This window comes from Dermochelys coriacea, chromosome 6 (genome assembly GCF_009764565.3).
Source record: "Dermochelys coriacea isolate rDerCor1 chromosome 6, rDerCor1.pri.v4, whole genome shotgun sequence".
NCBI lineage: Eukaryota > Metazoa > Chordata > Testudines > Dermochelyidae > Dermochelys > Dermochelys coriacea.
Window position 1 is genome coordinate 34,577,989 of NC_050073.1, and position 23,109 is coordinate 34,601,097.

The 23,109-nt window shown below is 44.8% G+C and overlaps 1 protein-coding gene across 1 annotated transcript in view; it reads right to left on the bottom strand.

The window, feature by feature from the left end:
* Nucleotides 1-23,109, bottom strand: part of SPON1 (spondin 1) — a 320,275-nt gene that overhangs the window by 210,853 nt on the left and 86,313 nt on the right. Inside the window, exons 4-5 of the mRNA XM_038407513.2 lie at nucleotides 18,310-18,383; nucleotides 15,583-15,705 (exon numbers count right to left, since the gene is read on the bottom strand). Coding sequence (XP_038263441.1) covers nucleotides 15,583-15,705; nucleotides 18,310-18,383 — 197 coding nt within the window. The remainder of the gene's footprint in view (nucleotides 1-15,582; nucleotides 15,706-18,309; nucleotides 18,384-23,109) is intronic.

Below are 23,109 nucleotides of genomic sequence, written 5' to 3' on the forward strand. Positions count from 1 at the left end.
AGAATGGTCCCTTCTGACCTTAGTATCTATGAATCTATGAAGAGGAAATCTAATGGTTCCATTTCAATGAGCCAAATGTAATAGATACAGCATTTGGGTTCCAGAAGTATTTTTATCAAGAGCTGTGATAACTCATGAAAATGTGTCTGGTAAGTGTACTTGCTATTTCTTTTGTCTTATGTCTATCCAAGTTCACAAGTCTAACAAGACCTTAATTAAAATCTCTCAGTCTCTCTGATACTTAAGAAAGCAAAAGCACTTAAAAGTGATCATTTGGGATACTGTGTTCACTCTTCTAAAAAAAACCCAAACCCCTTTTTCTACATTTGCTCATAAAAGGGGAGACTTTTTCCCTGACCAATATTGAAACCATACAGAGAAAGATAATATTATCATTCTTTAGCTCTGCTCTTCTTCTGATTTAGAGTCAGCTGGTGCCATCAGAAAAAATGGTTACTTACTTTCTCAAAGTAAAACTATTTACACAAAGTAAAACTATTTCCCCATGTTATTTCTCTCCCTCCCCACCCCACCCCCCACTGTTCCTCAGATATTCTTGTTAACTGCTGGAAATAGCCTACCTTGCTTGTCACCATGAAAGGTTTTCCTCCTCCTCCCCACCCCGCTGCTGGTGATGGCTTATCTTAAGTGATCACTCTCCTTACAGTGTGTATGATAAACCCATTGTTTCATGTTCTCTGTGTGTGTATATCAATCTCCCCTCTGTATTTTCCACCAAATGCATCCGATGAAGTGAGCTGTAGCTCACGAAAGCTTATGCTCTAATAAATTTGTTAGTCTCTAAGGTGCCACAAGTACTCCTTTTCTTTTTACTTTCTCGTAACTGTTGTTCTTCAACATGTGTTGTTCACATCCATTCCACATTAGGTGTGCACATGCCGCGTGCACAAGCATCAGAAACTTTTTCCCTTAGCAGCTCCTGGGGGCCCCCCAAGTGGAGCCACTACGCCGTGCATAACCAACCCCCTCCAGTTCCTTCTTGCCGGCGACTCGGACAGGGGTAAGAGGGTGGGTGGTGGAATGGATGTGAACAATACATCTCGAAGAACAGTTACGAGAAAGTAAGTAACCGTTTTTTCTTCTTCGAGTGCTTGTTCATGTCCATTCCACATACAGGTGAATCACAAGCTTACCACTGGAGGAGGACAGGAGTCACGGAACAACTGCTCGGAGACCACTCTGCCAACCGCCGCTTCCTCTCTGGCCTGCTGGTTGACCACGTAGTATGTCATGAAGGTGTGCACAGAGGACCAGGTGGCAGCTCTGCATCGTGACCTGTGCTAGGTATGCCTTGGAAGTCGCTTACGCCCTGGTTGAGTGGGCCATGACCACCGGGGCCAGAACATCCGTGAGCACGCCAGATGCAGCTTGTAATCCAAGACGAAATCTGCTGCGCTGACACTGGGAGGCCTTTCATCCTCTCGGCTACAGCCACAAACAGCTGTACGGATTTAAAAACAGCTGTACGGATTTACCAAAGGGCTTGGTGCGCTCCAAATAGAATGCCAGCGCTCAATGCACATCCAAGGTGTGCAAGCTGCGATGACTCGGGTCCGTATGGTGGTTCAGGAAGAACATCATCAGACAAATGTCCTGGCCCAAATGGAATTGAGAGACCACCTTAGGGAGGAACTTGGGGTGCGGCCAGAGCTGCACCTTGTCCTTGTGAAATACTGTATACGGTGGCTCAGAGGTGAGGGTCCTCAGTTCGGACACCCTTCTGGCTGAGTGTCATAGAGCTGGACCCCCCCCCGCGGCGCCTCCTGCTGGTTGTCCTTGGGAATTAGCTCGTCAGCCTCTGGAGCGCCCTCTGCCATCTGGTGATCCGCCTCACCTCCGGCCCCAGTCCCTCCCAGGACCTGGTGCCTCCTCTCACTGGGGTGCTGCCCCCGGCAGTAAACCCCAACAAGCCCTGAGGGTCTCCCCTCCCCACCCACTATCCCCACCTTGCCTCAGTCTTGGCTACTGCCAGTCATCGCTTAGCCCTGATCCTTGGGCAGACTGCAGTGTATCAGCCACTCCTCACAGGCGAAGGGGTTTGGACCTGCTGCCTCTGTCTACCCCCTTGCAACACCAGTACCTAATAGGCCCTAATCTAGGCCTTGCAGCCCGGGGGTTTCCAGGCCGGAGCTCCCCTGCTCCCCTGGCCTTTCCCCCTCAGACCTGCCCCAATCTAGGTACTCCCTCAGGTCCCTGCAGCCAGGCCCTTCCCTCTCTGAATGCAGAGAGAGACTGGTTAAGCTTCAGCCTAGCAGCCCCTTTATAGGCCCAGCTGTGCCATTTCCCCAATCAGCCTAGCTTTCCTTGCCCTCTCCCAGGGCTGGCTTTTAAGCCCCACAGGGCAGGAGAGGGTAACCACCTCGCTACACCGAGGTAATGGCAACCAGAAATGCCACCTTCCAGGAAAGGTGGAGGAGAGAACAGGAAGCGAGGGGCTCGAAAGGGGTCCCATGAGTTTAGAGAGGACCAGGTTAAGGTTGGAGGGACTGGGGTGGCTGGGGGGCGGGAGTACAGGAACACCCTTTCCAACCCTTTAAGGAACCATTGGGTGGGAAAACACTGACCCCCCGAGAACTCTGATGGAAGGCAAAGATGGCTGCCAGGTGCACTCTGAGTGAGGACGGGGCTAGCCTTTGCTGCTTGAGTTGCAGGAGGTACTCCAGGATGGCCTGCAACGGGGCCTGGCACGGCCGCACCTGTTGGGGTTCACACCAACACGAGAACCTCTTCCACTTGGCCATATAGGCCGCCCTGGTAGAGGGCTTTCTACTGCCAAGCAGAATCTGCTGCATGGGAAGGGAGCACTGGCTCTCCAGGGCATTTAGCCACAGAGCCTCCATGCCGTCAGGTGCAGTGACTGTAGGTCGGGGTGGAGAAGCCACCCGCCATCCTGTGTAATGAGGTCCTGGTGTAGGGACAGGACTACTGGGGCCTCCACTGACAGCTCTAGGAGCGATGTGTACCAGTGCTGATGGGCCCAGGCTGGGGTGATGAGGATCACCGCCACACCAGTCCCTGTGCACCAAGGGGAACAGGGGGGAAGGCATACATCAAGCCCCCTCTCCACGGGATCGCAAGTGCATCTGCGAGTGAGCCTGGGCTGTGGCCATGGAACGAGCAGAACCGCGGGCACTGCGCATTGGCCCTGGTGGCAAATACCCAGGGAAACCCCCACCTGCAGAAGAGCAAAACCATGACATCCACCCTGAGCGTCCACTCGTGCATGTGGTACGACCTGCTGAGGGAGTCCACCAGCTCATTTCGTACCCCCAGGAGATAGGACCCCTCGAGGTGAATTGCATGAGCAATGCAAAGGTCCCAGAGGAGGAGAGCCTCGCGACAGAGTGATGAGGAACAAGCCCCACCCTGTTTGTTTATATAAAACATGGCAGTAGTGTTGTTTGTCAGACCTGTCATGCTGTGACCACTCAGAGTGGCGTGAAAGGTCTGGCAGGCAAGACAAACCGCCCTGAGCTCCTTCACATTAATATGGAGTGACCGATCTGCTCCGGACCACAACCCCTTCGTCATGAGGTCCCCCAGGTGAACCCCCCATCCATGGTCTGATGCGTCCGTCACTGGCATCAGGTCTGGTTGTGGGGTGGCAAAGACGATGCCTTCGCAAACCACAGACTGGGACTGCCACCACAGCAGGGAGTCCAGCACGTCCCTTGGGGCTGTCACTACCAAGTCAAGGGGGTCCCTGCCTGGGCAGTACACCCGAGCGAGCCACGCCTGCAGAGTCCTGAGTCTCAGTCTGGCATGCCTGACCACGTGCATGCATGCTGTGGCCCAGCAGTCACAGGCAGCACCCGGCTATTGTCGTTGGAAACTGGCGAAGGGAGGCCACCACTTGCTGGATAGCCTGGAATCAGGATACTGGAAGGCTTGCCCTGGCCTGCACCACATCCAGGACTGCTCCTATGAATTCCACTCTCTGCATGGGCACGAGCGTGGACTTGGGGATGTTGATCAGGAGCCCCAGCTCGAGGAACAATCTCAGGGCCACCTCCACATGGCCCCGCACTTCTGCCTCGGATTGGCCTGTCAGGAGCCAGTCGTCGAGGTACGGGTACATCTGGATTCTCTGCCTCCATCAGAAGACCGCCACCACTGCCATGCACTTCGTGAACATCCCTGGGGCCACAGCTAGACTGAACGGGAGAACCGCAAACAGGTAATGTTCTTGGCCCATGGTGAAGCCAATGTAGAAACCGGAGTACTTGTGGCACCTTAGAGACTAACAAATTTATTAGAGCATAAGCTTTCGTGAGCTACAGCTCACTTCATCAGATGCATTCGGTGGAAAATACAGTGGGGATGAAGTGAGCTGTAGCTCACGAAAGCTTATGCTCAAATAAATTTGTTAGTCTCTAAGGTGCCACAAGTACTCCTTTTCTTTTTGCGAATACAAACTAACACGGTTGCTACTCTGAAACCTGTCATAATGTAGGAACCGCCTATGTGCTGAGTGGATGGCGATATGAAAGTACGCGTCCTTCATTTTGAGGGCAGCGTACCAGTCCCCCGGATCCAGGGAAGGGATGATGGTGCCTAGAGAGACCATGCGGAACCGGGCCTTGACCAGGAACTTGTTGAGCCCGTGCAGGTCTAGGATGGGGCGAAGGCCCCCTTTGGCTTTGGGGATGAGGAAGTACCAGGAGTAGAACCCCTTCCCCCTTAGGCTGTGCGGCACCATCTCTACTGCCCCGCCTCTAGCATCAAGTGGACTTCCTTCTCTAGGAGATGCTCATGAGAAGGGTCCCTGAAGAAGGACAGGGAAGGGAAGTTGGGGCGGGGGGGAGGCGAACTGCAGCGAGTACCCGTTCCACACCATGCGTAAGACCCAACGGTCTGACGTAATGGTGGACTACTCATGGGAGAAATGGGATAGGCGGTTCAGGAAACAAAGGGATGGATCCAGTGGCTGGTCTGGTAGGCTGTCCTCGAGCGCACCTTCAAAATCCGTTATGCCCTCGAGCCCATCATCCACACTGAGCTCACTTAGGTCTGTGCTTGGTGGGGCTTGTGCTGCCGGGACTGCCAGTGTCAGCGCCGGTACCACAGCCTTCCCGCTCTTATCGGTGCTCAGGGCCTTGGGAGGCCCCAGTCTCCTGTGAGGGGAATGATTGCGCCTTCCTTTTGGCTGCGCTGGGGGCCACACCAGGGAGGATGAGCGGTGCCAGGGCCTGCCTGGTGCTCTGGGGCTGACAGTTTATGGTGCTTAGCTGGTGCCGGATCTCTCGATAGCTCCAGGGCACTACGCACCGAGGAAGCCTCAGCCAGCGTTGGGCGCTCCAGGTCCAGCGACTGCAATGCAGCCTCCATTAACAGCTGCTTTAGACGAAAGTCTCTTTCTTTCTTTGTTCTTGGCTTAAACGCCTTGCAAATCCTACACTGTTCAGTTTGATGTCCATCCGCCAGGCAATGTAGACACGAGTTTGGCATAGGTTTGCGGCACGTGGTGCAAACCTTGAAGCCGTGGGCCTGCAGCATTCCCTGCGGCCCAAGGTGGCTGCTGGAAGCCACCAAGCACCTAATGACTTAAGTGTCCACAACAGGTATGTTAACGAACTGATAACAGCTACTCTGAAGGCTAAGGGACTGCTCTTCTACGAGAGAGAGAGAGAGGTTGTTCCACGCCGTGGACGGTAAGAAGGAACTGGTGGGGGTCGGGCCGGCAGGGGTATATATGCGCGGCACAGTGGCACCACTCGGGGGGCCCCACCGCGAGCTGCTAAGGGAAAAAGTTTCCAACACTCATGCACGCAGCACGCGCACATCTAATGTGGAATGGACGTGAACAAGCACTTGAAGAACAACACACTCAGAACAAGCGTATAATGCAGTGATTTCATCTTGAGCATTGTTGTGTGGATTCTTCAGCTCTGTTGGTTCCTACACATAACAATTTTAAATTTAATTGAACACAAGTTCTTCAGCTTCACGGTGTAACTTCAGTGTAACATCCCTTACTGTGTGCCTAACAAAGTGAAGTGTTTTTGGACTTGGAAAGTGATGTTTGCTTGAGTTCAAGGCTTTGTCAAATAGCTTGCTGAAGCTCTTTTTTATCATAAAAACAATGCCTCTTTGGCATAAACAGTTCTTTGGAGTAAATTAAAGCACATAAAATAGAGCATGGTATGGAAATTCCTGTGTATTGAGGAAAGAATATACTACACGTTATAATAGTGTTTAGGACTTGGCTAGGTTTTATTTATTTATTTTTAAAGTCACAATTGTATAATGCTTCTCTGCAGTTCTTGTTTGCTAGTCATAAAGAATACAAATGTAAAGAAAGGTCAATGTTATAGTCTTGGAACCTGTTAAGATAAGAGTTAGCAAATAAATTAGAGGGAAACATGAATGAGAAATATAAGTGTTTGTATCTTGTTTATATATTAGATATATTACTGTTGTCAGGGCAAAGGGAAATTTTAGCTTTTTCAGTTTTCAGTTGTCAGAGACAACCAAAAAGAAACCCCAAAAAACTCAATTTTCTAAATTTGCTCTTGATAAGGGAGGATTTTTTCCTACCAACATTGACACCATACAGCGTGAAAAACAGAATATTCTCCTTCTGTAGCTCCTACTGTAAATGAATAAATGGGAGGTACTATGAATTTTAAAATAATATTCTCTTTGGGAGATCAATATGAGAAATCTTCTCCAATTAAAATGGAAGGTGATATATAATATGATGGACAGCCATATTATCTTTATGGAAACCACTGAATTGAAAATATATTTGTGAACATTTCTGTAATGATATGACAAATAGTCAGTGATTCAACACTGTCAATAGTGAACAGGATTTTATTTTAATTTAATAGTTGGATGGCCTCAACATTTTAAACAGCAATTTTGACAACTACTTTTCACTTTTAATTTTCAATTTTCATTTTCCTCTAAGGCCTGGTCTACACTATGAGTTTATGTCGGATTTAGCAGTATTAAATCCGAATTATCCCTGCACCCGTCCACACAACGAAGCCATTTTTTCGACATAAAGGGCTCTTAAAACCGATTTCTGTACTCCTCCCCAACGAGGAGATTAGTGCTGAAATCAACATCACCGTTTCAAATTATGGTTAGTGTGGACACAATTCAAAGGTATTGGCCTCCGGGAGCTATCCCACAGTGCACCACTGTGACCATTCTAGACAGCACTCTGAACTCGGATGCACAGGCCAGGTGTACAGGAAAAGCCCCAGGAACATTTGAATCTCATTTCCTGTTTGGCCAGGCGAGCTCATCAGCACAGGTGGCCATGCAGAGCTCATCAGCACAGGTGACCATGCAGTCCCAGAATCGAAAAAGAGCTCCAGCATGGACTGAACGGGAGTTACTGGATCTGATCACTGTATGGGAAGAGGAATCCGTACTATCAGAACTACGTTCCAAAAGACGAAACGCCAAAACATTTCAAAAAATCTCAGAGGCCATGAGGGACAGAGGCTACATCAGGGACGCAACACAGTGCCGCGTGAAACGTAAGGAGCTCAGACAAGCGTACCAAAAAAAACAAAGAATCAAACGTATGCTCCAGGACAGAGCCCCAGACATGCCGCTTCTACACTGAGCTGCATGCAATTCTGGGGAGGGGGGCGCCACCACTACCCCACCCCTGTCCATGGACTCCGATGATGGGGTACTTTCCGCCATGGCCGAGGATTTTGCAGATGGGGAAGATGAGGAGCAGGAGGACAAGCTTGGGGAGAGCACACAGCACACGGTTCTCCCCGACAGCCAGGATCTTTTTTATCATCCTGACTGAAATACCCTCCCAACCCAACGAAGCCAGAGAAGAGACCTCTGATGAGTGTACCTTTTTAAATATAATACATGTTATAAAAGCAAGTGTTTTTTAATGATTAAGTATCCCTGAGGACTTGGGATGCATTCGTGGCCAGAACTGCTACTGGAAAAGTCTGTTGACGTGTCTGGGGATTGAGCAGAAATCCTCCAGGGACATTTCCATGAAGCTCTCCTGGAGGTACTCTAAAAGCCTTTGCAGAAGATTTCCGGGGACAGCAGCCTTATTCCGTCCTCCATGGTAGGACACTTTACCACGCTATGCTAGTAGCAAGTAATCTGGTATCATTGCATGACAAAGCCTGGCAGCATATGGTCCCCGTGTTTGCTGGCATTCAAGCATCATCCGTTCTTTATCTCTCTGTGTTATCCTCAGGAGAGTGATATCGTTCATGGTGACCTGGTTGAAATGGGGGAATTTGATTAAGGGGACATTCAGAGGTGCCTGTTCCTATCGGGCTGTTTGCCTGTGGCTGAAAAGAAATCCTCCCCACAGTTAACCACGCAGTGGGGGGGAGGGGGCATTGGCACTGAGCTGTTTGACTAGCAGGGATCTTCCCTGATACCAGCCAGGAGGTGGGGGGTGGGGAAAAGCAATCATCCCAGAGAATTGGATGGAGGGAGGGGGTTAGTTTGGTTTCTGCTGCTGCATGTTAACAGGAAAACTGCAGCAATAAATGGCCAACTCAACGGGCTTTGCTTGGTATGGGAAAGGAGGGGGCTGCTATGAAGGTTGCAGAAGCCGAAAGACTATGGCTTACCATGGCCGCCTGCAAGCTGAATTCTGTTGCCCGGCCTTGCGTGTGTGATCTTTAACACCAAAGCCGCAGGCACTCAATATAAGATGCAAAATGCGACCTTGTATCAAAATCACATGTGCTATGTAATGTGAATAGTGTTGTTCACTGTGAAAGGGTATAGCTGTAAAATGTATCTTTTAAAATACTTCACTCTCTTTTTTTCCTCCAGCAGCTGCAAATGTTTCAAGCCTCCCTCCTCTGTCCCAAAGACTATCGCAGATAAGGCGACGAAAAAAACGCATGTGCAATAAAATGTTCTCTGAGCTCATGTAGTCGTCTGGCACTGACAGAGCTGTGTGGAGGGACACAATAGCAGAGTACAGGACAGTGGCTGATGAACGTGAGGAGAGGTGGCGGCAGGAAGATCAGAGGAGGCATGAGGAAATGCTGGGGATACTGCGGGATCAAACGGACATGCTCCAGCATCTGGTGGAGGTTCATGAATGGCAGTAGGATCACAGACTGCCGCTGCAGCCCCTGCTTAACCGCCCTCCCACCTCCTCAAGTTCCATTGCCTCCTCACCCAGACACCCAAGAACGCGGGGGTGGGAGGGAGGCAGGCTCTGGGCACCCAATCACTCCACCCCAGTGGACAGCCCAAGCAACAGAAGGCTGGCATTCAACAAGTTTTAAAATGGCCTTTTGCTTCCCTCCTCCCCTCCTCCCACACCCCACCCAGGCTACCTTGTGAGTTATCTCCCTATTTTTATAATCAATTAATAAAGAATACATGTTTTTTAAACAATAGTGACTATTTCGTTTGCAAGCAAGCTGTGATCAAAGGCGGGAGGGCGGGTGGCTTATAGAGAATTAGAGTCAACCAAGGGGGCGGGTTTTCATCAAGGAGAAACAAACAGAAGTGTCACACAGTACCCTGGCCAGTCATGAAACTGGTTTTCAAAGCTTCTCTGATGCACACCGCTTCCAGCTGTGCTCTTCTAACTTCCTTGGTGTCTGGCTGTGTGTATTCAGCGGCCAGGCAATTTTGCAACCTCCCACCCTGCCATAAACGTCTCTCCCTTACTCTCACAGAGATTGTGGACCACACAGCAAGCAGCAATAACAACTGGAATATTGGTTTAGCTGAGGTCTGAGCGAGTCAGTAAACTGCGCCAGTGACCCCTTAAACGTCCAAATGCACACTTTACCACCATTCTGCACTTGCTCAGCCTATAGTTGAACAGCTCCTGACTACTGTCCAGGTTGCCTGTGTACAGCTTCATGAGCCAGGGCATTAAGGGGTAGGCTGGATCCCCAAGGATAACTATAGGCATTTCAACATCACCAACAGTTATTTTCTAATCCCTTCGTGCAGCTGTTTAAACAGACCAGAGTTCCTGAAGATGCGCGAGCGTCATGAACCTTTCCCAGCCATCCCACGTTGATGTTGGTGAAACGTCCCTTGTGATCCACCAGTGCCTGCAGCACCATTGAAAAGTACCCCTTGCGATTTATGTACTGGCTGCCCTGGTGGTCCGGTCCCTAGATAGGGATATGCATTCTGTCTATAGCCCCACCACAGTTAGGGAATCCCATTGCAGCAAAGCCATCTAGCATGACCTGCACATTTCCCAGAGTCACTACCTTTGATAGCAGTAGCTCAATGATTGTGTTGGCTTTATGATAATCCGTGGGACATGGTAATACCAGGGTACAAAATATATAGAAATGACAGAGTAGGTCACACAGGTTGGGGAGTGACTCTATATGTGAAAGAAAGCATAGAGTCAAATATAGTAAAAATCTTAAATGAATCAAACAGTACCTTAGAATCTCTACAGCTAGAAATTCCATGTTAAATAATAAGAGTACAGCAGTAGGAATATGCCACCAAACACCTTATCAGGATATTGACGGTGATTCATCAAATCATAGACTTTAAGACGATTATGATCGTCTAGTCTGACCTGATTGTGAAATGCTCGGGCGATTAGAGAGCTTCAAAAACAGAAAACCCAATAATAATGGGGGGATTTCAACTATCCCCATATTGTCTAGGAACATATCACCTGAGGATGGGACACAGAGATAACATTGTCTAGACACCATTAATGACTGCTTCTTGGAGAAGCTAGTTCTGGAACCCACAAGGGAAGAGGCAATTCTTTATTTAGACCGAAGTGCTGCACAGGATCTGGTCCAAGAAGTGAATAGAGCTGAACCTCTCAGGGTAACAGCGACTATAATGTAATTAAATTTAACATTCTTTTGGCGGGGGTACCAAAGAAGCCCACCACAGTAAGATTTATCTTCAAAAAGGGGGAAAACACAAAAATAAGGAGACCAATTAAGCAGAAGTTAAAAGTAAGTCACAAGAGTGAAATGCCTGCAAACAACACAGAAACTTTCAAACTAAACATGTATCTCAAATAAAAAAAAGAAACAGTAAGAGTACCAAAAAATGTCACCATGGCTAAACAGCAGAGTAAAAGAGATAGTTAGAGATAAAAAGACATCCTTTAAAAATTGAAAGTCAAATCCTATTGAGGAAAATAAAAAGGAACAAACTCTGTCAAGTCAAGCATAAAAGTATAATTAGGCAGGCCAAAAAAGAATTTGAAGACAACTAAGACCCCAGAATGAACAGCAATTTTTTTAAAGTACATCAGAATGAAGACTGCCAAACAACTGGTGGGACCACTGGATGATTAAGGTGCTAAAGGAGCATTCAAGGAACACAAGGCCATTGAGGAGAACTCAAGTTAATTCTTTGCATCAGTCTTCACTGCAGAGGATGTGAGGAAGATCCCCACACTGGAGCCATTCTTTTTAGATGACCAATATGAAGAACTGTCCCAGATTGAGGTGTCAACACAGGATTGAGGTGTCAAATTGTCCCACGTTGAGGTGTGAATACAGGCACTGTGGCCAGGGCGCTGGGACAGGGCCACACCACGCAGCTTAGTTCCTCCTCGGCTGGGGCGTTGGGTTGGGGCTGCACCACACAGTTCGGCCCCGCTCTGGCGGGGGGGCTGGGTCTGGGCCAAACTACACAGCTCCCAGAAGCCATGGGATAAGCCCGCTCTGCCTCCTACATGCTCCAATGGGAGCTGCAGGAGCGGTGCCTGCAGATGGGGCAGCGTGCAGAGATGCCTAGCCATGCCTCTGCGTAGGAGCCGGAGAAGGGATGTGCCACTGCTTCCGGGAGTCGCTTGAGGTAAGCGCTGCTCAGAGCCTGCGTCTCCTGAGCCTCTCCCCACACCCCAACCCTCTGCCCTAGCCCTGATCCCCCTCCCGCTCTCCAAACCCCTCGATCCCAGCCTGGAGCACCCTCCTACACTCCAAACCCCTCATCCCCAGCCCCACCCCAGAGCCCGCACCCCAGCCCCAATTTTGTGAGCATTCATGGCCCATCATACAATTTCTATTCCCCAGTATGGCCCTCAGGTGAAAAAGTTTGCCCTGGGATATAGTATACTTGGTCCCACATCGAAGGCTCAGAAGCAAAGTAAGCAGTCATGGGATCAGAGGGAAGGTCCTCTTATGGATAAGTAACTGGTTAAAAGATGGGAAAACAGGGTAGGAATAAATAATCAATTTTAAATGTGAAGAGAGGTAAATGGGGGGGTTCCTCAAGGATCTGTATTAGGAGCAGTGCTGTTCAACATAGCCATAAATTATCTGGAAAAAGAGGTAAATAGTGAGGTGGTAAAGTTTGCAGACAATAAAAAATTACTAAAGCAGACCACAAAGAGTTGCAAATGGATCTCAAAAAACTGGGTGACTGGGCAACAGAATGGCAGATGAAATTATATGTTGATGAATGCAAAGTAATGCACATTGGAAAACATAATCCCAACTATACATACTGTGACAGGGTCGGGCCAGATGGCTATAGGAGAGTAATAGAAGGCAGATATATTAGCCCCAGGCTCAGTAGGTCCCTTTTCCCTAGGTAAGATAACAGGGAAGGTTCCAGAACAATCAGGAACCTTTTGGAGACAATCAAGACAGGCTGATTAGAACACCTACAGCCAATCAAGAAGCTGCTAGAATCAATTAAGGCAGGCTAATCAGGGAACCTGGGTTTTAAAAAGGAGCTCACTTCAGTTTGTAGTGTGCATGTGAGGAGCTGGGAGCAAGAGGCACTAGGAGCTGAGAGTGAGAACGCGGACTGTTGGAGGACTGAGGTGTACAAGCATTATCAGACACCAGGAGGAAGGTCCTATGGTGAGGATAAAGAAGGTGTTGGGAGGAGGCCATGGGGAAGTAGCCCAGGGAGTTGTAGCTGTCGCACAGCTGTTCCAGGAGGCACTCTAGACAGCTGCATTCCACAGGGCCGTGGGCTGGAACCCAGAGTAGAGGGCGGGCCCAGGTTCCCCCGAAATCCTCCCAACTCCTGGTCAGACACAGGAGGAGTCGACCTGGACTGTGAATTCAGAAAAACAGCCAAGCTGAGGGCTGCCGTGAAGCTCCAAGGCGAGCAAATCCGCCAATAAGCACAAGACCCACCAAGGTAGAGCGGGAACTTTGTCACAATACAAAATGATCGAATCTAAATTAGCTGTTACCACTCAACAAAGATTTTGGAATCATTGTGCATAATTCTCTGAAAATGTGGACTAAGTGTGCAGCAGCAGTCAAAAAAGCAACAGAATGCTCAGAACCATTAGGAAAGGCATAGATAATAAGACAGAAAACATCTCTGCTGCTACATAAATCCCTGGTACAAGCACACTTGAATACTCTGTGCCATTCTGGTCCCCTCATCTCAAAAAAACATATAGTAGAATTGGAAAAAGTACAGAGAACAAAAATGATTAGAGGTATGGAACAGCTTCCGTACAAGGAGAGATTAAAAAGTCAGACTGTTCAGCTTGGAAAAGAGACAACGGGGGGGGGGGGGGGGAAATACAGTAGAGGTCTATAAACTAATGACTGGGATGGAGAAAGTGAATAAGGAGGGGTTATTTATCCACTTCACATAACACAAGGAAAAGGGGTCACCCAATGAAATTAATAGTCAGCAGGTTTAAAAGAAACATAAGGAAGCATTGCTGCACACGAAGCAACGTGTGGAACTCGTTGCCAGGGGATGTTGTGAAGACCAAAACTAGAATGGGGTTCAAAAAAGAATTAGATAAATTCATGAAGGACAGGTCCATCAACGGCTATTAGTCAAGATGGTCAGGGATGCAACCCCATACGTTGGGTCTCCCTACACTTCCGACTGCCAGAAGCTGGGACTGAACAGGAGATGGATCACTTGCTAATTGCCCTTCTCTGTTTTTTCCCTCTGAAGCATCTGGAATCAGCCACTGCCAGAAAACAGGATACCAGGCTAGATGGACGATTGGTCTGACTCTCTATGGCCATTCTAATGTTCTAATATGCAAGAAAGCATGATCAATTATAAGATACATTCCATGGAAGTGAAAAGAAATAATTTGATTCATCTATTCAAAATGTTTCCGTAATGCCAACCAAATCTATGCACACAATGAATTTGAATGGGTACCATTTAGCAGGTACACAAATCATCTCATATCTCAAAAGAGTATCACTGTGAATACTGGCACTATGGCTTGTTTTATCCTCCATGTGTTTGTTCTGTTGCCCAACCAGCAAGTCAAACAAGTTTTAGTATAGCATCGCAAACTTGTACTAACCCACATGATGCTGTATCTGAACTATTCTATGTTCAACTTAATAAAGCAAAACATGAGACAGAAACAGTGTAATCAGTATCAAGAAACAATTCATATGCAGACAAATCTTTGACTGATGACAAAAATTCACCACATTGGGTGACAGTGAAATTAAAAAGAAAAGCTACACACAAAAGTTTTAATAAAGATCATGCAGTAGACAACATATTATCAAAGCTTAAAGACCAAATAAATATATGACTTTCATCCCTAAGCCTCTTACCTGTCTTTATTGTCAATGATAATGAAGATCATATTTAAAGAACAAATGTAAGATGGAAAAGACAAAGAGGGGAACTAAGAAGAATAAAAAACAAATGAAGATCCCCATTTTCTATGCATGTTTTTGTAGATTTAATTTTCTACAGTTATTTGCATTTTATTGCCATAAAACCACTGATTCTGTAGATTAGAAACTTTGCAATACTTGATTTAAATTAGGAAAAAAGTTTGTATTTTAAGATTGGTACATTTATCCAGCTAGCATTGTGAAAGAAAGAGGAACACATAAATGATGCTGTACACATTCAGCCAACCTCATTAACAGACTGATTCGGTGCCCACTGAAATCAATGGGAGTCTTTCCATATGGTCATTGGACTGGGCATATGCACTGCTGCAAACTCAAAATTTTATATTGAATCTTGTGATATTTCCTGTGTTTCTAAAAACTCAGCACCAAGACTTATGTAATTATGTGAGACTCCTTAAAAAAAAAAAGAGAGAATAAGTTTCTAACCCTCATGGTTGCAAAGAGAAGCTTGAAAATGTGACCCTACAACAGCGCATTTCAAATCTCAAATGCCAGAAGGCAAATCAACCCCAATTTTAATTTTTAAAATCTCATGATTTTTAAACCAACCTCTTGATTTTTGGGGTACTGACTTGAGATTTTCGAACACTTGGGGTTGGCAATATTATATGTATTCATCATAATGTAGACCAGGGATTGGCAACCTTTGGCATGCGGCCCGCTAGAGTAAGTCCCCTTACTTGCTACATCCACAGGTTCGGTCGATTGCAGCTCCCACTGGCTGCAGTTCGCATTCCCAGGCCAAATGGAGGCTGCAGGAAGCAGCGGCCAGCACATCCCTCCGTCCACGCCGCTTCCCGCAGCCCCCAGGGACGGTGAACTGCAGCCAGTGGGAGCCATGATGGTGGGCCGCATGCCAAAGGTTGCCGATCCCTGATTTAGACTGTCCTTCTGTAGGTTAGTTTTATCACCTCTCACCAAGAATCCCCACATTCCTTATTTTAGCCTCTAGATTCTACTGTAATAATAAAATAATAATACTCACTTGGATAATCTTTTGGATGTGTCTTCTCTGACCAGTTTCCATAAAAAGTTAGCCTGTATTTAGCAGTTCCACAGGCACAACAGTCTAAGATTGGTTTATCAGTCACCCCCTCAAAGGTCGAGTCTAAAAAAGCAGCAGTAGAAGCAGTTATTGAAAATGTTCGGTTGCAATTCAACAGATGACAGCAAAACTCCAATTATAAATACGAGTATCTCAGCATAACTCCTAGTATTTTATAATTTTGAGTTACAATTAACTATGGGCCAAAACTGGAATCTTGATATTTCAAAGTGGAGTTAATGATTTGGCTTCATATCCCTGGATCTGAACCTGCCACTATGGTTTTGGTTCCACTTCAGGTCCAAACACTGGGCAGTTTTTCTGGTTTTTATTTCTATTTGGATCAAAATTTCCTAAGAACAGCTGCACTCTGATTTAGCCTTAAAACTGAACCTCAGGCCCAAATCTAAATATAATCCAGAGCTGAAGCCAAACACGATGTCATCAGCCTAACTCTAGTTAAAATACAGCTCTGTTTTCTTTTGTGAATTAATAAGAAGCCAACAGTAACAAATTGTCCTATCTGTCAGCCCTTAAAAGAGATTAAGGAGGATCAGACTGTTTTTGACTCTTGTGTGAGTGAACACGGGAAGGAAGAGTACTGGACGCCTTGTACAGGAAGTGGAGTACAAAAGCAGACCTTTCAATCTCCTGAGCACAAAGACTTCTCCAAGCTAGTGCCACTAGCCTCTCCAAAGGAGTGGAAGAAGTAGGAAGGAGCTAGAGCCAAGACACTGCACCTTCTGAAAGCAGCATATGCTGGTCTCTCCAAAAGCATGGCCAGTGACCACATACCCTCCCCCTTTCCCCAGGAGTCCTAGGAGGCATTGTGTCTGCTTGTGGTATAATGCCTTCTCTGCTGGGCCGTGCAGCTCCACAATTTTCCCTAGCACTCAATGCAGCCTTGTGCCTTCAGGTCACAACTGAATGTGATCAAAGCACAAAACTCACTTACAGGCCTAATATGCCTTTTCCTATCTAAAGCTCCATCTAGATTTGGAAGATAGGTTGTGTTTAAAAATGTGTTAGCTGAAATGTTTTAACTAACGCATTTTGAACATGTGCGTAGACAAGGTTTAACACCTTTAAAAATATGTTAACTGGTCATGATCAACCCGAGATTCCCATTTACATGGTTGACCATGACCAGTTCACATGTTTTACATATGACTTGCCCTGTCTACACTAGTGTTTAAAAACTTGTTAGTTAAAATGTTTACCTAATACTTTTTAAACACAACCTATTTTCCTAGTATACACATGATATAAATTTATTTCCTGTTCCCAATTTCATGTCCTTGCTTTTCTACTGTTCTCTCTCTTCTCAGGAACATGCACAGCTGTCTCAGTTTCATTTATTTTGCTTGCTTGCAGTGGTCTTATTCAACATACTCACCACTCGTAATGTGAAAGGTTATTTTTAATGAGTGTAATGTGCATTCTTGAATGTATGAAAGAGAACAACATAATGGCATATGAGAATCTTGGCTAGCATCAAGGATGTCACATTTATTAAATCCAGTTAAGCATCTTACTAGCACACATACGGTTTCTTTAAAATGAAGCACATTGTAGTCAGGGCCAGATTAAACTAACCCAAGGTCTTAACTTGAAGCCCAAAAATCAAATGGTTATCTCCTTAGCATCTCCTAAACTAGACACAGCTGAAGTGGTTTCCAAACTGGTGGGGAGAAGGGGATAGAGGTGGTATCATCTTACAACAATTATCTCTGCATTTTTGCACAAAGAAATCATCATTCCTTTCCAGGAAATCCGACTAATGAGCCCCCTCTTCAAGTTTGAATCTCCTCAAATTAAACCTCTGTTTAAAGACAGCTTGACAGAAAGACTCTCAAAATGTTTAGAATTGAATCCTACATAGCAGGAGAAAGAGGAAGGCAATACTACTTGCCAAGCAAACTGAGTTTAGGGGCCACTTGTCTCATTTCTTTTGCCTAGTTCTACAGACTTGTTAAGCACTGATCTTGGGATTTTCAAAAGCACCTGATGGATTTAGGCACACAAATCCCCTTGACTTTCAAGTCCCTTAGCTGCTTTTGAAAATCTTCCCCCAAGAGAGTCTGCATTGTCATGAAGACAGTCCTTGCCCTGAGGAGTTAACATGAAGACAAACATAAGACAAGACAATAGGGTAACTAAAGAAATGGAACTACCTAAGGCATTATCTCTTTATAAATCCGACCACTCTAGAGAGGAATAATCACTCCATGTAGAAACAGAGATAATCATTAACAATTCCACCTCTATCTCCACCTCCCTATCATCTTGGAAACACCTGCACTATGCAGAGTTCAGGGAATGATAAGGAGGGCTTGGCCCTTACTTATAAACACAGAGATTTGCATAAGTGAACACAATTTAATGTGAAGTGTGGAAGTCATTGCCTGGTGATTGGGAGGGTGTGCCCTACCTATAGGTCCACATGAAAGAAGTACAAGGGTGGAAGTGGGAAAAGGATATGAAAATAGTAAGAAGGATCACGTCAATGGTGAGAAAACATCAGACAGCAGATACCAAATCTATACCAGGACAGAGTTGTGCAGAACATCAAAGTTGAGGTGTGGCAGTTTAAACTAGATACAGAGGGCAAGAAGCAGCCGATGGAATATTTCAAAGAGGGCCAAGGGAGGACCTGGTTCATCTTACCTTGTTCACATAGTTTCTTGGTAAGAGACCCCTCGTCTTGAAAATAAATAATTCGCTTCTGCACAATACTGGCTCTGTTGAAGAGAGAAATACAGGTACAATGAAACATATCTGTTCCTTAAAAGGAAGAAGAGAATGAACTTTGAAGAACTGAATGGACAGTCTAGGAGATTCTTAGAATGTTTTGTAAAAACTGCTACATTACAAAGTATCCGTCTCTAGAAGTCTGTCTACAGTCAAGTATACCTCAAAGTCTGTATACAGTCAGGTAGCCAACTCTTTTTTTTCCCCCATGAGAACCATGTTTTAAGAACTGTATTATATATATTCAAACTATTTCCTCTGTGGTAATATTTGCTATCTAAACTAGTCCTCCCCCCACCATATATACACACCTACAGCGCTATAGAAAAAGATACAGATGGAGAGATACATATTTTTATTTCAAGTTGCATTTGATTATCATTACATATGGCAGAAACTTGAAATAATTTTGATGCCTGAAGAAAAGGTGATCAGTCATATTGAACGGAGTCAGCCTTTTTGAAGTGTATGATATTCAACTGTCAGAAATTCAGAAAAATAACACCTCTAAAAACAAGCAGCTGTTTATAAGAAATCACTTGGCGTTCTGAGGAGATAAATGTTTCTGATACACTGCAGCAACTTAATGCAGATATAATGTGCTATTATCACACAGAACTATCATACTAAATTCCTCTAAAGGGCAACACCAGCTCTTTGTCTTTTGTGAGTTTGCTACATTAGCAGGACTCATGTGGTCAGAGGGTAAAGATTGCCCTGACCCTCACAGCTCAGGCCACTGGAGAGTTATGTATGTTTTTAGATGACAGCATACAAGTTTAGAGGGTTTTCTCTCATTTATTTTCTTTTTTTTCATGTGGTTTTATCTTGACTTCCTCCTCTGTTACATAAATCTTCAAATAAATACAGGCAGAAGGTGCAAATATATTAAGCATTATTAGTAATAATTTTTATTTCCAGATAATTTTAAATCCTATCATTGAGCAGTTCTGAACAAGTATATTGAAATATGGGCAAATCCCTTTCTTTAAAAACAGGATGCTGAACAGTTGCCATCTGACTGTGACATGTTGCTAAAGTACTCTGTACAAGTTATAATTGGATTTCTTTTTTTTTTAGCCCACATAATTATGTGAATTTATATTCACACAAACCCTGTGTCCTTTCCAAAGTAAAAACTTACAGACTTTAGTCAAATTAAAGGAAATTTGAGAAACCATTCCTCAGTTTGGGATTACTTTGTATTTCCTTTGTTTACCCATAAGAAAACATCACCCACTTTCAGACCTATTATTACCAGCATGTTGGTATAATTTATTTAACACTTCTGCTCTTACCAAAGTATAAAGCAAAGAAAAATGGTTAAAAAGAATTAATTTTCACATCAAATGAAGGCCATATTAATTAAAAGTGCATGGGCCTGAGTCTACTATCACCTCCGTTTTACATTTACTCCACTGACTTCCATGGATTTATTCTCGATTTACCAAAAGAGAGGTGAATCTGGCTGCATATGGTTAAAGCTGCTGTTAATGTAAGAGATGTGAATTTGTGCTGACTAACATCCTATCCCAGACACATCACCAGAAAAAAATGCAATTGATTGGGCTTCCTTTGCCAGAATGCAAGAGTGGTGAGAGTGGCAAAATATAAAGAAAACACTTCAGCTGTTTTCTTGGGCATTTTTAGTGTGAAATGATGTTCGTAGACTGGGAGAGGCTTCAGAAAGCTAGAGCTCGCCCTAAATGTTAACAGGGTTGGCAACATGTACAAGCACTGGTGGGAAGGGCCAATCTAGGAAAACCAACCAAGAAAGGTAAAAAAAAAAAAAAAAAAAAGCAGTGTGAAGCAAGGACCAGCACAAGATCCCCCCCATGCATAGAATCACGGGCTGCATTTCCAGCGTTTAGGAGAGCAGCTTGTGAACATCACCTATAGGAAGGGAGACTATTCACAAGAGGGGTAGATAAAAGCAGAGAGTAAATCATAAAAAATGATTTCAGGTTAGATAAACCTACGACATATTAATGGCAGGACAGTCTTGGGCTGAATCAGACAGAGTTAGCAGGCACTAATCAAATATGTCCGTGGCAGAGAACAAAAATTTGCTGTGACATCACACTATGGTGACAGTAGTTCCACTGATCAAGAAAAAAAGGAGAGAAAAAAAAATCTTTCTAGTAATAGCAACTGCCCAGCAGACAATGCATGTTTAAGAAAAGGGTAGATTATCATGCTTGCTTGAATTTCTCCTAAATTACCAAAAGGACGTTTGGAGCAAGATGCTACAATGCAGAAGAGGCTCTCTTCTCTCCTAGAGAGACTCAGTGAAACATTAAATGTCCTTAAAGAACTATCCATCAACAGAATAAAACTAGCTAATAAGTGAGCTACAGCTCACTTCATCGGATGCGAAAGCTTATGCTCAAATAAATTTGTTAGTCTCTAAGGTGCCACAAGTACTCCTTTTCTTTTTGCGAATACAGACTAACACAGCTGCTACTCTGAAACCTATATATTTACACTCTCATTCTCTCATATATATATGAGAGAGAATTAAAGTTTCTTCTAGCATTTTTTTAAAAAATACAACACAACAACAACTAAGACTGGGGGAAGGATTCACCAAACCGCTGCACAGGCAAATACTTTAGAATATTATATTTTGGAAAAGCTATCAGACTGATTTTTTTTTCTTTTTGAACACTCTTAACGTTTATATTTTTTGTTTCGCCTCAGAGTTGGCTGATGAGCATGACATACCAGAGAAACAGTTCACTTCCTTTTCCTCACAGCTTTGTGAGTCATTATGTCTTCAGCTGTGTTCAAAAATTATATACGGAGCTGATCATTTTTTCATTGAAGTCAATGGGAGTTTTGCCATTGGCATCAACTGGAACAGGATCTGCAGATTAGCCAGAGAGGTGCATGCATACCATAGATATGCATACATTGATATGAATTTGCACAGACAGGAGAGGCTTTTTTAGTCAGTGAATTTAATAATGGTTTTATTTGCTGTCTGGATTAATAATCAGCATTCTAGGCCACAGACTGATTTGCTAACCAAACAGGAGCTGGTCTTTGTGTTAGTCTGCTTTAAAGTGTTTGACATTATGCTGACTCAGCTGTAAGACATCTGCCTCTGACTAAAGAAAGATTTTTGCTCAGGGTTTTGATGCTGCTATAGCAGGGGAGCTGTAAGCCCAAAATTCAGAGGCTAGGTTTCTCAGAGAAGTAAGAGTGAGACACACAGGCCCTTAAGCACCCATGTGGGATATTTGCACCCTGAGCCCAAGCACATAAGAATAAGAGGGCATTGTACACCTTATTCACCCCTTTTCTGCCCCAGAGTAGGTGGGCGGGGAGAGCTGAATACTGAGCAGAGCCTTCACTCTGCCCCTTCAATGTGCCAGCTAGCAAGGCTGACACAGCTATGGGGGTTATTGTAATTTGGGACACAAGCAGATTACTATGCCCCTGCACTGAGGAGGAAGCAGCCATGGAATTTGCTTCAGAAAGTTGTCCGAGTTGCATTCGCTCCCAGGACTACCCTGGATTGATGTAAAAGCTTGTGCACTAATTTTAAAGGCATAATCTAGCCCAGTGGCTCTCAACCTTTCCAGACTACTGTACCCCTTTCAGGACTCTGATTTGTCTTGGGTACCCCCAAGTTTCATCGCCTTACTTTGCTTACAAAATCAACCATAAAAACAGAAAAGTGTCACAGAACACTACTACTGAAAAGTTCCTGACTTTCTCATTTTTTCCATATAATTATAAAATAAATCAATTGGAATATAATTATTGTACTGACATTTCAGTGTATAGTATACAGAGCAGTATAAACAAGTCATTGTCTGTATGAAATTTTATTTTGCACTGACTTCCCATGTGCTTTAAGATCATGTAGATAGTGCTGAAGTTTCTGGGTTAGGAAATATTGCACAGGGATGCATATTTGCTTAAAAACAACTATGTCATATTCAGTGTTCTGTCCAGCTGTATGCCACACTTGCAGCAAGTAGGGGCTGGAACCTGCCCCAAAAGAATACCCATGGCATAAGAAATTTCCTAACCAGCACAGCGTTGCTGCAATGGCTGTATGCTGTCCTTCCTCCCAGCACCCAGTGCAGGGGCATGCTGGGGACAACAGACAGTGAGTGGCTTGAATGGTCTTGTTATTATCAGCTAAGCAAAAAGCCCTCACAAGCAGTTACAAGCTAATACAACTCAGAGCAACCCTGAAGATGCTCTAAATTGCACAAGAAGCATTAATTTGGCAGGTGCAACTGTTTCCACTAGAAATTTTTTAAGAGAAAACTCTAAAAGATCATCTTGTTCTTTTTCTCAGACCACACACCAACTTATTTATGGTTTTGTTCCTAAATCACTAGTCACTTCTGGAAACTTATGCCAAAGCCCTCAATTCAATAAACAGCTTGACATTTTAATAAAACATATGGAATACATTTTTGAAGCATTACTCACCGTCATGGACAAAAATGACATTTAACCAAAATAAAATTATTTTGCATAATTCCCTATTCATTACCGTAACCTCATTCAAGTGCAGTATATTTCCTTCTCTGAGTAACAAATTAATTTGCCTCCAGATTCCTGGTAGGTGGAAATGAGGACAATAAACATTTCACGTTCAAATGGAATATGTGGAAAGTAAACTTCCACACTTTTTCTTTATGTGAAATGGCTTGGGTTGGCAGTCTAAGAGTTATAATTGAAACAATTTCCAGT